This window comes from Bombus flavifrons, chromosome 13 (genome assembly GCF_040668555.2).
Source record: "Bombus flavifrons isolate JBK064 chromosome 13, iyBomFlav1_principal, whole genome shotgun sequence".
NCBI lineage: Eukaryota > Metazoa > Arthropoda > Insecta > Hymenoptera > Apidae > Bombus > Bombus flavifrons.
Window position 1 is genome coordinate 10786364 of NC_138454.1, and position 18267 is coordinate 10804630.

At 35.4% G+C, this 18267-nt stretch overlaps 1 protein-coding gene across 3 annotated transcripts in view; it reads left to right on the top strand.

Moving 5' to 3' along the window:
- dsx (transcription factor doublesex) overlaps window positions 1-18267 on the top strand; it is a 97800-nt gene that overhangs the window by 62424 nt on the left and 17109 nt on the right. For all 3 annotated transcript variants that reach the window (XM_069126456.1, XM_069126457.1, XM_069126458.1), the window contains one exon: window positions 10521-10791. In XM_069126456.1, the coding sequence (XP_068982557.1) occupies window positions 10521-10786 (266 nt within the window). In that variant the 3' untranslated portion in view covers window positions 10787-10791. The remainder of the gene's footprint in view (window positions 1-10520; window positions 10792-18267) is intronic.

Genomic DNA, 18267 nt, shown 5'->3' on the forward strand with positions numbered 1-18267 from the left:
AAATATAATCGATTAGATTAAAATAATACGAGTAATGGATGACGCTAACATTTTTACAACTGTGACTTTTTACACGTTGCATTTGCAGAACTGTATCTACTTCTCAGCCATGGTAGCGTGATTCCCACACCATCTCGTGCTCTATAACTGTGCGTGCATCGGCGCAGTTTGCGTAATAAGGCTGTGATTATGCGAAGATAGAACGCCTCGAGTCAGTATCCGCATATATCAGTCGCTGTGTTATCAGTTGTTCGTTGAGTCTTATAACCAATTCATTACTATCTTTTTTTTCCTTTTCTGAGCAATTTGTAATACTAGCGAACTTCTTCAATATCGATTATTTGCAGAATAAAAGCATCGTAACAAACAGCGAATCGTTTGAATCGTTCGACTAGGAAAAGAAATTGTAGATTCTACGTAAAATTACGCGCACTTGTCGATCGTTGATCTTATTGTCTTGAAGAAAGATCGTTGAGTTTATAAAAATTTATATGCTTTTTGTACACAAGGGAAATGTTTTTATCGTCATGTACAGGTGTTTATGTTTTTTAAAATATATTGAAAATCGATGGAAAAATAAATTTCTCTCAAAAACACCATAGGTGGTTATGGAAATAATATTTCAAAGCGAAATCTTACATTTGTTGTTTTTTAGTTCAATGTACGGTAACCAGCTATCGAGAAATGAAATCGTATCAAATGAGATTGTAAATCAAGCTGTAACCCATTTCACAGCAGTTCGATTTCTCTTATTCGATCGAACAAGTTATTCAGAGACTGCTTAATAAATTTGACGATTAACACGTCGCTTATCATACACAAGATTTATGTTTTAACGTCCAACTCGATGATTAAATATCCGTTTACGAGGTATGTGCTACTTTTAATCTGACGGGAACCAAATAATGCTAGTACCGGTTGTTCGAAAAAAGTTCGTAGCAAAGCTTCAAAAAGATTGTATCTCTCATGAAATTGGTATTTTATTAAACAACGTATATTTTTATCGTCCTTGTTGGTAACTTTTAACTATCTATTGAATATTTTCGCAAGACCTTTTTTGAAAAACTTTCGTCTTTTCTGAATCGATCGTTAGAAATAGAATTTTGCAGAACAATTTCAAATGATTCAATTTGTTTAGGAAATTACATCGAACGTGAATTTTTACATTTCGTTGTAGCACGAAACATAAAAATTAGCATTCATAATTGTGCTCTAATTGCGTTTATCTCGAGAAATGATACAAGAATTACTTTATTAAAAGTCTCTATCTATATGTTGAGACTTCTTCAAATAAACCTTGTTTCTCATACGTAAGTGAAAAGGCTTGATTTATTAAAGAATTATACCATAATTATCTTATTATAAATTTCCTGTGTTAATTATAAGAAAAAAAATTAGGAGAAAAAAAATACAAAGTCACTGAGGCATAAAATCTGGTTAGTCTTTGTATACCTATGTATATCGAACGAATCATTGAAATTTAAGCAATATTTAAACAAACATTTGTTATTAATGCTCCATGAAACGATGAAAAAACTATTCGTTCGCTTATTCCGCAGTTGAAACTATCAATCAAACATTTTCAGAACATTCTTTTGGACGTTCGATTTCTAATTCGGCAAACAATCGCCGAACGGTAAAAGATTGCTCGTTTACACCTGAATTTTTCTAAAGAAAGGAAAGAACGAGCATTCGCTCGCTTGATTTAAACGCATCTTTAGACGATTTCTCAACAAGCGGCACTAATTAATCGATATTGACGCTTCCTTATATATAGTTTCATATAGGGTGATCATCGGTGCATCTTCTTTTCTAGGCCGCGTACAACGTACGTGAAGGCCATAACGATACATGTTTTATCCATCTTCCGGCCGGGAACAATATACACGATGCGTTGAGAGATAATGATTCCTGCTACCAATATGCACATACCTATTGATAATGATCTGTGCGTCCGCCGAATACTAATTAATTTTGGCTATTGTGCCACGTGTAAGTATTATATGTGTACATTGTGTTGCTTGTAATTAAAGATGAAGAACATTTGCTTTGGCGATTATTAGTTTATTTTAATTACCACCGACGAATGATTAATGAAATGGATAAGCTGATCAACCTATTGGGGAAGTCTAGAGTTTTTATACTTGTAATGACTCCCACCGATGAAATTATTTTTTCTGTAGCCTTAAACTGCTACAATCTCCGATCGTTCTTAGTCTTTTTTAACGAAACGTATGTTAATTACCCTAGTAAGTTTCATGTATATCCAATGTTCCTTTTCCCCCTGCCTCCCATTATGAATTTATATGCATAGGTTCAAATTAAAGTTTTAAGATCCTTCAGAGTTAGTAACACTTTTATAAGCGTCAGGCGGTGGCTTTTTTTTTATAATAAGTATTCGTAAAATGGTAAAGACAATGAAATTGAAATGTACGGTATTCCTTACGATATATCCTGTAGATGTAATCAGTGTCCTTCTACGATGGATTTAAATAAAACGATCGTAAAGTTAAATTGGTATGTTACTAATCCCTAATTGCTATATGTATAGTTGGGTTACAGGTGACCAGAAGAGTGTGGATTAGATTCAAGTTAAGTCATTTAATTTTAACTCCTTCTAATCGTGAAATTCAACTTGGGATCATTAGTTTAGCAATTATTTATTATCTATAACTCGTATTTACAATTTACACATGTATCCTGCCGAGGATTCAAATTAGACCATCCAGAATCATTAAAAATTTGTTATCCTGAGGTATCCTGTTTTGACAAACTCTTTAGGTTCAAGAGCATTAATTTATATTACACATGCAGTGGAATATATTGTTTCATAAATTAAAGATAACGTAAATTATAAAGTTAAAATATTAAGTAGTTAAGGGAACTAGTGGGATGTTATAAGAATTAGTAAAAAAAACTGTTTTGCATATCGAACAATGAGAAATGTCTGTTCATAATTTACACTTGCGAGTGTTGCATTCAAATGGAAGAAAGGAAGGCATATCGAAAGCTTCTTATAAAAGAGGCAATAACGTATTATGCTTTATTCTGACTTTTAAATGACATTAGCGATATTTGCACTGCAGATATTCACGCGAATTCATATTTTTATAAATATATCCAAAACAATGGGACTTTGGTAGAAAATTGTTTGATCTACTGAACACTGTAAAGAGTGTTATACTTTCGATATTTTATATTTTTTACGTATCTTGCTCATTCTGTGCATTTTTTCGTCGTTAAATTTTTAATTGTTATTGTATTTAATTTAATAAAATTAATGTCGCTTTTGGAACATATATCGTTGAATCTCTATGTGGTCAGAAATTTTTACACTCCTCTATAGAACGATACGATCTTTGATACTTTCCAGTGAATTTCACGTGACCACCATTAGCCCTTATGTTATTAAGAGTGACTGTAGTTAAGTATCATCGAATAATCGTTCTATACGAAAGATGACTATGTTTATACGTCGTTGAGCGTTCGCTGTGGTTGGAGAATGGTCATCGTTACCATCGAAATTTCTTCGTACAGTAATACAGTTTGGTTCTCTTTTGCTTTTCTTCATAAAAGATACGAGCTCGAGTGGTTGAGAATTCTTGTTCCGTAAATTGCGGAAAAAATAAGGTATGCGCGCTATCGTAAAATCAGTCTTCGAGGAAAGAAAAAAGAATTGAGATAAAATATAAAACCATCTTCTCCGAAATTAAAGCTGTTGAAGGCAAGAGCTTAGGTCGGAAAGGTGAATGTTGCCATATCGTTCAACGCTCCTTTCCTCCTTAGGAATTAATTTTAATTAACTTTAGTCGTAACAACTTGTAACATGGCAATAGAGTGAATTGTGAAAGGAAAATAAGGAAGCGAATGTAAGAGCAACAAGATAAAAAAGTAAGTTGTAAGAAGAAAGGAAAACCTTATGTTACATGTTATTCATAAAATTGGAAATTCGCACACACGTTTAATCGATTCAGAAATCGCAATGATCAACTTCAAAATTGGAAAATATATACAGAAGAGTAACGTTTCAAGCATCACTTTTTAAAATTTACCTTGGAATCTCCTGTTATTTGTGTTACCGCTCTGCGATAAATAAACTTATGGAAGTAAATAATTTATTTTTGGCAGAAAAGCAGAGGTAATTAAATCACATAATTCCGAAGATTACAGTTAGGTCGAAGAGGTTCCTTGATAACTTTGTTGAAGCTTTTGCTACCTTTTAAAAAATCAGTTTCTTATTACTTACTTTCTTAAGTATAAAGTATCGGTATATCTGAGACGTAATCGAGGCATACGCCTTTTAACCATTTCAAAGATAGGTACAACGTTTATTTGCATAAAATATCTATTCCAAAAAACGATATCGTATATTCAGACAAAATATAACACTCGAATTTTACGAACGAATTACTACAAATATAGAACTTTTTATGTTTTTCAAACATCATATTCGCTTCTTGAGTCACTTCGTCGAGTTCTTCATTTTCGTCATCGAAGATGATAAGTTTTGGGGTTTCCTTTTTCTCTTAATTTCAAGGAGACTTCACGATAGAAAAGGAGAGAAGCAAAAGAGGGGTAGTGACGAAACGAAGGAGAGAGGAAGTTTAAATGACCCAAAGGCATAAAATGGTAAACGGGCCTTTGCACGCCGGAGACATAACAGCAGGCGAGCCGATTTATATGCATTCTTTAGCTCGTGCACGCACTTTACGATATGTAAAACTAAGAGGGCCGGTATTGTGCGGCGTCGGTACCCTGTCGTAAAGTGGCCGTTTGAACCGCCTCAACTTTGAAAGACTTTCGAATAATATGACAAGTTTTCAGCCATTTCGTGCCGACTTCGGCTATTGTAACTTCGATGAACAAGCTGAAAGGATAGTTTCGTGTGATGCAACCGGTCACTGCTACCTCTATTTACAATTTTATTTGATTGTTTTAATGTTTTTATTGGCGCATAATTTATCATAATGAAATTAGTACCATATATTTTAAGAACATTTTTAAGAAGAAGATATATATCTATGTAATAATCTGCAATAAATTTTCAATTTTCTTTTTCTTTTTAATGAAACCCAATCAAAATTGCAATCGTTATTTTTGATTATCCTGTTTTTTCTGTAGCTAATTAGTTCAAATAATCGAGGCTCTACTATACTACAATATAAAACAGATTACAAAGATGAGTAATTGAAATGGAAGTGTACGGTAAACTGCAATCTCGTAGAAAGATTGGAAAATTTATTTCTTTGAAATATTCGATCTCGTTTCGTAAATTGAATATGAGTTAAGAGGTAGCACAAAAAGGCGCGTAATTTTCTCCTGCATTGCGATAAATCGCTCAACTCGGCTATTTATACAAATGGTTCAATAGGCGCGTGTAAAACATCTACACGGTTGGATACACTGTGCGCGGAACGACTAATTAACCATTGAATCGTAAATGTTCGACGACGCCAATGACCGGTAGTTAATTCAGAGTTTTGAGACGTTTCACAGCTATACGATTACAAATAGTAACACTCGCTACGAATTTGTTTCTACACTCCGTGTCCAGCAGATGCTTCTAATAATATTAGCAGTAACATTATCAGGATCCTCTTGCAAAGTTAAAATAATATTATTTGCAAAGTTATACAATTCATGAATCACAAATTATGAATAATGCTATAGTGTTTCTTATAGAACAGTAACATGGTTATATACACAGTAATAAATAGACTGTGGATATTTATGGAAATTTATATTTTCAGAAACGTAATTAAAAAAGTGTGGTTCAGGCAGAAATTTGTTACGGCAAGTTTTAACCCGGTCATGCTCGATTTCTTTCTAGCCTCCGAGAAAGATATTTATCGTTCAAAATTAATTAATGATTTATTAAAGTACAATGTTTTAACAATTAATCGATCATTTTTCAAGCGAAGCTTATTTGTCTGTATATATCCTCGTACTTATGAACGGGAGTTGTATACTATATCTTCCAGTAAAAAATTAGAAATAAAGATAGAAATCAATGTTATATCGAAGAAACAGCGTGTGATTCTTGGAACTTGTCAATGTGACGCACTGGGCCACGTGACGAAAACTAGTATAGCTACTTATAAACAATAACACAACCGTAGGCGAAGGGAAAGAAAAGAAAACCTGTCGTTTATCGATACATTATATTTAGAGTGGTGCTACTGTTCACGACGAATCGCACTTTAGTAACGCCACACGATTGTTAGTATTACCGGAAGTTATGGCAATTACTGTAAGCCGTTGCAAACGCGGGTGCAGCTGCGAATCCTATTTTCGAAAGCGCTCAGCGATATTTCTACTCTCTTTTTCGGCCGTGAAACAGTATGTTTCGCGCAGAACGTGACAACGGATATCCGTTACAAGGTCAGTGCTTATTCCCGAATTTTTGTAAGTTTGTAACATTAGAACTGAACGTAAAAGAACAGATTTGACAACATTTCGCATTTCCTACTATTCCAATCTATATTTTTTTAAAGCTATTATAATTCTATACTTCTGTAACGGGTTCGTTTCGGGTTTTTTCTCGATTTGATTTATTCAACAGGAGCTCCTTCTTTCTTCAGATCTTCTGTTACAATCGTATCAAACGACAAACATTATAACAGCGACTCAGTTGAAATTATAAGTTGACCTTTTATATGTTTTGGGAAAGATTGATTTGCTTAACAAATTTTTAACGCAGGATGATTCCCTTACTAGAGTTTTCCCTTAAAAGGCGGTGTAACCACCACTATCCGCCTAATTACGCTTCACTGTATGTATAAATATGCGAAAACTGAAAATGACACACTGTCACTTGTGAAGTTGCAATGTTCGATCGGCGGCTTTTCTCGTGGTCTCCAGCGAGAGAATCTTCCTATACATTGTATATGTTGCTGGTTATTGAACAATGTCTGGAAGCAAGTATCAGAAGAGGCGGGAGGTTGATAAGTATTAATAGTGTATGTCTGACACGTAATTAGAGAGCGCATGCTAGAATTACAATTCCTCCTGGTGACATTAAATCACCATCCTCGGACAGCCGACCGATAATTTTTCATCGAGGACTAAATTATGAATTATCGTGGCTCGAGCACGTATCGAATCAAATGACGAACGATAAGAGGGCGACAGTCGCGACGCCAGAACGGAATTAACCAGCGACTGTGCATGCGAAACCACGCTATTAAATATAATTTACGAATGGAGCAGCGTTTTTATGTACGGCTTTCGAACACGTCAGATTCATCTGGCCGACTGGAGCCTCGAAATAAATCATTCGATATTGAACGAAGCACCGATGCCTGGAAAAGAGAAGGAGAGTAAGGAAAGGCGAACCTTCGTCTTGAACACTCCTCTTCGACGAAATGCAATTTTCTCTCAAGTTATCGATGCTAATAGCATTACATTATTTAATGTAAAGGCAAAAATTATTATGGTCAGAGATAGCACGTATTTTATATAATTACGATATCTACCGATGCTAGTTCGATTCGCGGTTCCGCGTCAATGTTTATGGAAGCGTTAATAAAGTCGATGAAAATTATTTGTATTATTGAAATAATTGCTCAACGATTGCTCACCGATTATTGTTTATTTTATAGAAATCTTTTGTAGTTATAAAAGACAGAGGAGTGGTGAGACGAAAAATTGTATTAATGTTCATTAGGACGAATAATTGTTTACAGTTTTAAAAACATGAATCTTTATCGCTATTTAGTGTATGGTACATACCTATGTTCTCTTATAGTTCTGAACTCTTTTTTTGTTATCTGTATGTTTAGATACAGGGATTAATATTTAATTTTCATAAGCTTAAAATATTCTACTTATGTACGATTTTCAAACGATCCAGACTACGTTTACACCTTGACAAGAATGTGAGTGTGCGCGCGCGCGTGTGTGTATTTATTCCAAATTAAGGCTAACATCACGCAAATGAGATGTATGATGCGATTCAAGGTCTTTTTCGTCTCAGTGCACGCAATCTGCAGCTCAGCTTTCAACTTCTCGGTTATGTGGTTACAATCAATTCTTTCTCCCAAATGCAATCCTCTTTCTTTCTTTGAAGGGTGAATTGATCTCTTTTTTTTTTTTTAATGGTTTCCAGTTCTTCCAAATAAGAGGTTCTTACTCATCTTTTTTTCTTGACCTTGTCGATTATCTAAAATGTGACCGATAAAGTGAATATATTATTACTTCGTATCACTAATTCTACGTCTAATTGAAACGATTTATAAAAATGGAGGTTAAAATCTATTAAATTAATAATCAAAGTAATAACTTGCAGATAATTTTCAATTACGATCGCATTGCTGTACGCGTTCCTATTTTGGCCTATACCAGCTGGCCAGTCATCGAAATCACGCCTTTGTCGAAATAATAATTACCAATTAAATTAAAACTAAATTATTTTAATATCGCGTTTGCATACATTGTAAGAGTAGGTTCAGCGCAGGTTAGAATTACAATGTATTCTTGGTTAGTGATAATTGCATAAAATCGGAAGAAAAATTCTTGCCAAATGGATATGTCAAATAAAGATAGCAATAAAAATAGTATGAATTAAGCAAATTCTCGGAATTACTTTTCATAATCACAATGAGAATTCAATGGACGATATGAATTGATCAAATAGAAATTATAAGCGCGGCGTTGGTCCTTAACGAGTTAGAATGAGAAAATCAACAAAAATTCATCTGCTAACGGATATTACGTAGACGCGTTTACCTTCTGTTATCGTTTTCTTACCCTGGAACGAGTCACAAAATACAGTGAAAACGTCAGCACGTTGTTGATTAACTCAGCGAAAGTTGGCAATGATGAAACAGAAACAGCGGTAATTAAGTGGTAGAATGGTAGTACGAAATCGAGCAAGTAGCATTGTGGTCGTCATGTTTGTGCCATGGGGTGATAGCTTCTTTCACAGTTCCTTTGTGTATGTAGGCTGCTGTGAAAACCACGCCTCGAATATCGGCCATTTTGATGCATGAATGGGTGGATTCCTATTGGTTATAACCCGCTGGAATTCAGGGTGCACAGTTTTTAGAATCCCCTTTCGACCCTTTAGGGATGATCTCTCCTTGCCTAAGTTCTATTGTGTCGAGAACAGCTTGGATGGTGAAAGCGGTTCCCGCCTATTTCACACCGGTGTCTCACTCCGATCCATTTTGTCGGCAGACGTGTAAGAGACATGGCGTTGCTTTATTTGCCTATTAGATATTCACAGAATAAGATTGTCCAATCGTTCTTATTCGACTCAAGTCTTCTGCGATGTTCAGGAAAGACAGACACGAAGAAAGGAAGACGATGCTATCGGAGTTTCTTTATTTACATGTATTTCTCTGAATAATTGCTTATTTTTTAAATGGATTCTTATATCTTTACCAATTTTATTATCTTTAAATGTTTATGTCTCTATGCAACACATACGTCGGATATGATACATGTACGCGTGCAACTTAATTATAAAAAATACGGAGTTTATTGGTTACAAGTGATATAAAGCGCATTCTATATAATTTTGTGCCTCTCCAAATTTTACTGCTTCCCTCTATAATTGGATAACTTAATTTCTCCTTTAAAGTAGTTTTTCCTTATCCTGATCAAATTTTCTTTTGGCCTTAATCTCTAATACGATGAAATGTGTAACGTAATACTGTTCTTTACACTGCAATTCGAAGTAAAGCAAAGAGAAGTTGCGTGCATCCCTGACGAGGTCAAACGAAAAGACGCGTATCGGATTATTTTGTATAGTAGCGTTTGTTCGATAGTCGGTGGAGGAACAGTTCATGGTGTCAACGTCAACACTCTCGTTACGAGAAAGGTGTAGTTAATTTTATTAAACAGTTTCGATAGTATTTTACGGCTGCATTATAAAATATTACATTTTTGGTTGGTATTATGATTCGATTATAAAATTATACTTCGTCTTTGAAAAGATATAAGACATAAAAACGTAAGAATAATTTTTATAGAATTCTGTACGAGGAAGAGATCTAGCTACGAGCAAACTGAAATGATACACTTATTTAGCTTGTTACTTATTTGATTTATTAGAACGGAAAAAATAAAAAAATTAAGTACAAAGTTACATGAAAATAAAATAAAGTTATTGACTATTTTAAAAGCAATGAAAGCTTTTTGAAAATATTAGCAACGATCGGTCTGCAGCGATTATTTACCGTCGAATAAGCTTGTCGAATAAGCAAACATCAAGTCCGATATAATAAAATTAGGTATCTCATAAATTTCACTTAGCTTTAATCCTGCTACGGTTTTAAAATCGTTATGTCCTGGTTTCACTCTCGTTCCAACGAATAAAAGAACACTTGATATTTTAACGAAAGCTTTGCCATAAAATTGAAACGTAAAGTCGCAAGTATCAATAACGATCTTTTCGAAGTACGTTAGAAAATGACGATTACGTCGATAATGATTCGAAGGAAGTAGCAGGATTAGACGATTCTACGTAACGAGTACCGCGGGTATCCAATTTTTAATTCGTTTGTTCTCTTTAATAGCTAGCAACGAAATTCGAAATATGCACTTCTGGAAAGCAGTCAGGATGACCCAGCCTAGTCGATCGTTCCGTTGCACCGCAGCATGCACTGCGCCTACGGCACCTCCGACAGGACCGCCAACTTACGAGGGCCACGTGCCTTACATAGGGGTTGTACCACCTCCGAATCCTGTCCACTACAGACCGTTTTTGCGGCCTGAGAACGCTCATATACCAGGCACGAGAATACCATCGAGCCCGGATGGTCCTCCAGAACATTCAACGTAGCCTCGGTAAGTCTCCTTCAGCGTCCATCGTTATCAGTTATTGATATCAATAAGTATATATTTGAAAAGTTTCTAATTTGTGTCGAAATGTACTACGTTAGTACGATGTAATGTAATCTGTTAGATTAAGAAAGAGATGTTTAGCAAATATGCAGAAATCTAAAAGAACGTAAAGTAAATCTTATATAATTGCAAAGAAATACGATTAATCTTGCAAAATTCGTTTATTTGTAGAAAACGATCGTAATTTGAACCTACGTTTGCTATGTGCTTACTAAAAAATCAGTTGTACTTGTAGAAATGAGATCAGTATGAAAATAGTTATCAAACAGCGACAAAATTGCGAAGAACGAATCTAGTACGAATTTCCGGCGGAAACTTCGAGTGAGATAAGTTTTCGTTTTAGAATATAAAACGTTTTCTATCTTCCTTCTACGTTCTATTCCCTCCTTTCCTCTCACACCCTTATTTCGTCTAGATCGTTCGAAGCCGAAGTCGTAATCGCAAATCCGGCACACATAAAACTGATTCTAACCTATAAAATGCCCTTCCATTCGAGAGCGAGTCAGACCGCATCGCTTAGACCAGCGAAGTATTTCTCGGTTCCTTTATGTTTCCTTCTTCCGTTCCTTTCTCCTTCTTCTTCATTTTACGTTCACTGTCTATGGAACTTATTTCCTTGACAATTTCCACCATCGTCGTTGAAACTCGCGTATTTCTTCAACATTGTTTTATTACACCCCCTGAATTTAGACAAATTCTGTCGGATGTAGCGTAGAGTCCTGTGTATGCGCTAGATACGTATGCCATCATTAAACGTAGTACTTTATCGAAGATTTCATTAAAATGTGAACGTGTCTTCTATCAGGGTTCTGATGTACAATTAGTTGAGAAGTTTTGTAATATTCTGGTTTCTTCCGTTAAATTTGCTATTGGCTCTAACAATTTGAAATGACAACAACTACAGAGCATATACTCGTATTTCGAACATATTTACTTTAATATATGTGACTGACTTTGTATCAAACAAAAATCATAAACCTTCTCGTAACAGAAATAAAAGAAATTCATCAATATTATTTTTAGGTAGATATTTCCATAAGACAATCAAACTTGCTCCGCTAATTTAAGAGACAAAACCACTCGACGTCATTCGTTTCAGAACGGAACTACGTATTTTTTTCTTCAGAATTTGTTAAGGGAACTATATTATTTTAAGAAATGTTAAATTTATTGAAATTAAAATATTTCTTTTTAATGGAAGGGTTTAGAGTCGCATTAACATCGTAGTCTTTTAACTCCTTTCCCAAACCAATGGTACATATATACGCGGATATTTCGATACAATTTTTTGTTTAAACTCAATGAAATAGCGTCTCGTAATTGGATTTTATCGAGACCAGCAGCAAAGCGATCGTGAAGATAAGTTTCTACTGCGGAACGAAACGAGACCAAACTGCAAGGAAATACATATGTATATGTATACATGTATACATATATGCACCGTTTATAGCGAGAAATTTTCGAACCGGGACGATGAATGCATCTGACCAATTTCATCAAAGCGGCCGCTCCAAATGAACCTCTGCTAACGCGGCAACTTAAAGGTGCGGACTCAGTTTTAACGATGACAACACCATAAAGAATCAAATTTACGAGTACTTTTGACTACCCTTCTTTGGGCGATCATCCCCACTTTACCAGGATTCTTAGTTAGTCCTTCTATTTCCTTAGCCTTAGTGCATCTCGGAGGAATATTCGTGTTCCACGATGGGGTGAAAACGTGTCAGTTGTTGATGATTTTTCATATACGTTATTGTTCTTATATGTATGCGTGTTACTTAAGTAATTATGCAGTAATTACGCAGTTTGTATATAACTCCAATTCGTACATCTGCAATATCATTTAGTAACGTCACTAAAAAAATTTGATACTATGCAAGTGAAACGTAGAATCTGATATAAAAAGGTTTCGTTGGAAGATAAGAATATGCGTAAATATTGCTTGTAGTCGCTGTACTTATCTAAGCAATGGATGTTTTATTACAAACTACTAAACCACTAAAGTCTAACAAGTTAAATCGGCAATCTAACATGTTTCATATACACAGGTGGATACATCATTACATATACCTGTTATGTTACAGAAATACGATCTACAGAATTCTTCAAAATTTTTAGTACTCGCGATAATTTATCATGATTTAGATCGTGTGATAGTAAAAGAAATCTAACAGGAGAGGTCAGGGTGATGTTGCGTCCGCCATAGGAACGGTGAATCATGTGCGTCAGACGAGAGTACCGTTGGACGGTGGCCAAGTTTAAATCTTTAACACAGCTACTTCACTGAAAGATTTCGCGAACAGATACGATAGGTCAATCTTATCTCGTTTATACATGACATTGATGCTTTGTTTTAAAGAGGGAACAGAGTCAATAAATTCAGGACTATAAAGGATATTATCCGGACTGGCATTTTTCTCCGCCAGGGATGATATAAAGGCAACGATCTGGGTATCGTAACTAAGAAACGAAACTGGATTTCTTTTCGTGTTTCTGTCGACAATACCGAATTCAGAGCAACCTTTTATCTATTCTTCTATGGAAATTGTATTTATGAAGCAATTTGTTTGGGCTTATTAACATTTTGCGAATGCAAGAATAAGTTGTATGTAAATGTCATTGGATACAGAACTTCTATCGAACGAATGTTTTGTGTTGTAAATGTATGTACCTACGGTACTGTGTCGATATGTTAGACATTTATAAAGAAAGATAAAGATACTGGATATTATTTTAATTTTCTTGGCGACAAGAGTTTTTTTTTCGGGAAATCTTGTCAAACGATTTTTCTATATTTTCATCTATAATACTACCGTCTGCCATATTCCTTCTTTGGCATTTCAAAAGACATACTTACGTTCCCTTTTCTTCTCATCTAATCAAAAGCAAAAATACAACTACAAACAACCATAAACCATAAAGGACCACAAAGAAGATTATCCAAAAATTCACTTCTGCAAAATCCATTTTATGTTCGTGGAAATTTTGTGCTATCGTTATGAAATCATTACTGCAGTTATGGATACATGTATGCACATACGTATGGACTGCATTTATGGGGAATTTAAAGATGCAAAAACGGATACAGTGAATTTAGACGATACGTAGGAATATTTACAGCAAAGTATCGAGATGATATTTTGGTAGATGAAACAAATCTCCTGGCTAGGAGAACGTACTCTTTTATTATTATTGAAAAATATTTGAAAAAAGGAAGAAATTGATCGATCCAAGGTCTCAAATTCTACGACAGGGTTGAATCATCATTGTACCTTTTGCACACAGAACAGATCAATGAACAATATGTTTGTAACATTCGTCCACAGGGACAATTCTTTTCATTGCTGATTCGAATCGTCCGAGGCGTTTACGAGCGGGCCAAAGACACGGGAACCGCGAACCCTGGCGTATCCTCGCGAGGATCGTGTTTGTTTCGTGATTCGCGAGACGATTTCGACTTTGCTAGTGTCTGTCACATAAACTCTGCTAGTTTACTGCAGCCGAAGTAAAATAAGTTGGAGTCAGGGGTGCGCCTCGCTTACGACTTCGCGGTGACGGATAGAGAGGAAAGAACGAGAGGACGGACAGAGGAAGCGAAGCAAGGGGAAAAGGAGAGGAAAAAATACCGCGAGTTGTAAAGCAAACCGCGTTTACGACCGTCGTTAAATTCGTTCTGAGAGACCTGTCCGATAACATTGACGCTGCCAGCTGCAGAAAACAGAAGTAACCCTCTCTGCCGCGATATGCTTGCAATTCTGATCGAATACCATGATCGATGAGCTTTTACTGCCTTTTTTTTTAAGACTTTTATATGTATTTCTTCGTACGTATATTAAAGTATACACATTTTATGAATTGGATATTGTAATGCTGTTTTGAAAAATGAATACTGGGATAAGATGCTATGCAATGCTATGCAAATTTTATAAATATTTAAACGAATGTGAAATGAAAATTAGTCATTATCGTTATATTGTCAATATCTAGTTCGAAATGCACGCGTAACAGTTACGATATCTGAATTTTTTTAAGAATTAGAAACAGATGAAAGCTACACTTTTACATCAATTTCAGTAATAGGTGATTATAAATAATGTAGAATAGTTAATCAATTAATAACTGAATCATCATCATTAATTGCGATGTAACGTTTAAATTTGCTATTTATTTATTAAAATTCTCTTTCTCTCGTGAAATGAATATTTGAATCTTTCCTTAGATCTAACATGTATCGAACGCTTCTTACATTTCTAGACTCGATCAGTTAATAATTTCATGATGCTGAAAATCGTTTCGAAACCAACGAATTCGATAAATTTTCGATGAGAATGGAAACTAGTCGACGGTATCTGAAAACAGTACGATAACATGGATCTCGGCGAAGGAAAACTTTATTGCTCACATAAATTCTCTCTTATAATTTAAATAAGCGTGCTCGAGATTTACAACTGGACGTGTAGAAAATATCCTGTAAACGCGTTAAAAGGTTATCGACGCACGGCGCTATAGCCGACGAAACGGCTTATATATTTTATCTGATATAAGTGTGCGACAATAAAGATCTAATCGTTGTGTGCACATTACAAGACAAAACCGCTGACTATGAGCGCATATCTTTTTCGTACACGGGTAGTAAAAACGCACAGATTTATACCCCGTTCATTGATGAATACCTTCGATGTTACAAAATATTCATTACGATCGTTGAGTGCCTTGGGATCGCTTTTTAATTTGATACACGACTATGCGTTAAATCTTTTTGTCTTTTGTTGGGTTGAGTCGCGTCAGAAGTGAAAATCTTTGCATCAAAGAATTGCAAAAGCATTAAATATCATCCTGCGAATGTTCGGTGAAGATCTAATAACTGACGAATAAGGACTGATAGCTGATGAGAAGAATATGACTTTCTGAAGATGTAAAAATAATTTGGACTTGAACAGTTAACATTTTTCACGTTTGTCAATGACAGGCTTGTAAGTGCTTGCACGGTTATAAAAAATTTTAAGATGCTGGAATATGCGAAATACACGTACATGGCGTATAAAAATATATTGCGTATTCAAAGTAAAATATGCTCTATAACATTTAATATTAATGGTTAAAGCAAATCCCTACTAAGGCCGTATTTCATTACTTACATTTATAAAAATAATAAGTTAAATAAACATAGGATATAGGAATGATCTTCTTGTAACATCTTTCTTCCTGAAAAGCACAAAGAGCGATTAATGCCAGACGTCGCACGTTTATGAAATATAGCTTTTTTTTCACGAAAATTTATTGCTGAAATTATGTTCCATGATATTTCTTCGGCTAAAAACATTAAACTTTCGAAATATTTCAACACTTTAACGAGCTATGAAAAGGGAAACTACTCGATTGTACAACTTGTAAGAAAAACAAAAATCCTGATTGCGTTCCTTACCGTGGATTATTGAAATATAATTTATAGGTGCAATAAAAATTAGTTTCAACTTACACGTATTGAATTACCTATATTCCTAAGAAGAAATGGAAATGATCGAGCCAGTTGTTCTGCGCTAAATAGTTAGTAGCGATAAAAGATTGATATTGTAAATCACTTGTAATTAATTATTATGTGTTATTATATTTTCTAAATCGTTGATCCTAAACTTTTCGTTATCTTATTATACTGTCAAAAGACAGTGAACCATTTCTTGGTCGTCATATCTGAAAGAGTTAGCTCCTTCATCAACTCAAAGGAACCCTGGTCGAACTAAAAATAGATTATTTAAATTCTGCAACAAATTAAGAGAAAGATTGGGACGGGTGTATAATAAAAAGCAAATCTGAAAATTGAATTCAACTCGTACAAAGTAATTAATGCGAGGATCGTGAGAGAAAGGGAAAGAAAGAAAGAAAGAAAAACGGAGATAAACGTTGTGAGACCTTGACGGCGATCGTCGGCCCTATTCTCTACGAATGGAGGCGCAATTCCCAAGACAAAGCAATAATTAACAGCAGCTAAGTGCGTGAGCCGACGCCGGCTCTTCTTCATCCTCATCATCGTCGTGTCTTCCACGTACATGCGCCAAGAATCAGGGAGCGTTAAGCAATGTAACAGGCCCGACTCTGCTGGCAAAAGGAGTTTTACTACTTTCTAACCACAGTCGCGGGCTACAATTAAACCCCCATAAAACCTCGTCGTAACTTTTTTAAAAGCGACCGACCATTCTCTCGCGCGTATCCAAGCTCCCTTCGTTTGCTGGGCAAAAACCACGCTATATTGCATCCTTAATGAAGCCTCGAGACGTTATGGGTATCGACGTCTTCCGGTCAACCCAAAACCGCCATGCTGCAGCGTTGCGTTCGTTTGTCTTGGCCTTTCCTCCCCCGGTAAAGTCCGAATTTCACGAAAACCTTAAATTTTAGGAGCTTGGACTTTATAGCGAGTCCAAAACAGGAATATAAGATTGTGCTACTGTACTAGATTCAATGAGCGGAGCCAATAGGATTGAACGTTCCAGCTATTTTCTAATGTCGCGTTGGCTTAAACCTTTCCATTTAAATAGATATTTGACAGAAAGTCTTGATAAATAACCCCTTTGCGCTTCTGCTAAATAGAATCGAATCTCGATAATCGAACTTTTATCACGTCATAAACCTTTAAAAGGCTACAATTTTATTCATTTCGTCCCGCTCCGCTCTGAAAACTTGTACAAGTAATATAAACTCACTCTATTTCGAATTATTTTCCACGTATTTAGGTTACTGTTACTTTACCTTCGTAAATCGAATTAGAAGAAGTTCGATCGCTGCAAGTCAAAGTCACTGCCGCTTCTACAATTCGAAATATGTAATACGTATACATATATGCAGATATACACCTTATAATGAAAAATCGGAATCAATCATATTCCTGATCCTCGCACCAGCATCCTTGGTGTCCTTAGAAAATAAATAATTGACCTGTAATGATCGCATATGTCTTTCTTTAAGTTTGAATAATGCGTAAAATATTGATCTTTGTATTTGACAAAATTTCCATAACTCGAACATTTTACTTCTTCCTTCGAGATTCTAGTTATCGAGGTTCGGCTATTCCAGGACATATTCACAGTAAGAAACGCAACAAAACATTCAGTAAAGCATATTTTTTTCGAAACAAAACCTGTCTTCTCATCCGCGGCTAGAAGCCTGGCGCTAAACGTTCGATCGCTTCGTACGATTTTCATCATGCGGTCATTCGCAGCGGGAATCGTTCGATCGCCACGTGATTCGTCGACACATTGCACGGTTAAATGAACGTAGATAAGAAATGAATCGCGGGATGTAGAGCCACGAGACGCTCGCCACGAAATTAGCCCCCGCAACAGAGGACGCGAAGAAGAAGAAGAGAAGAGGAACTGTTCTTTAAGACTCTGGCTAAGCAGGCTGTGGAGAACCTCGAAACCGGCC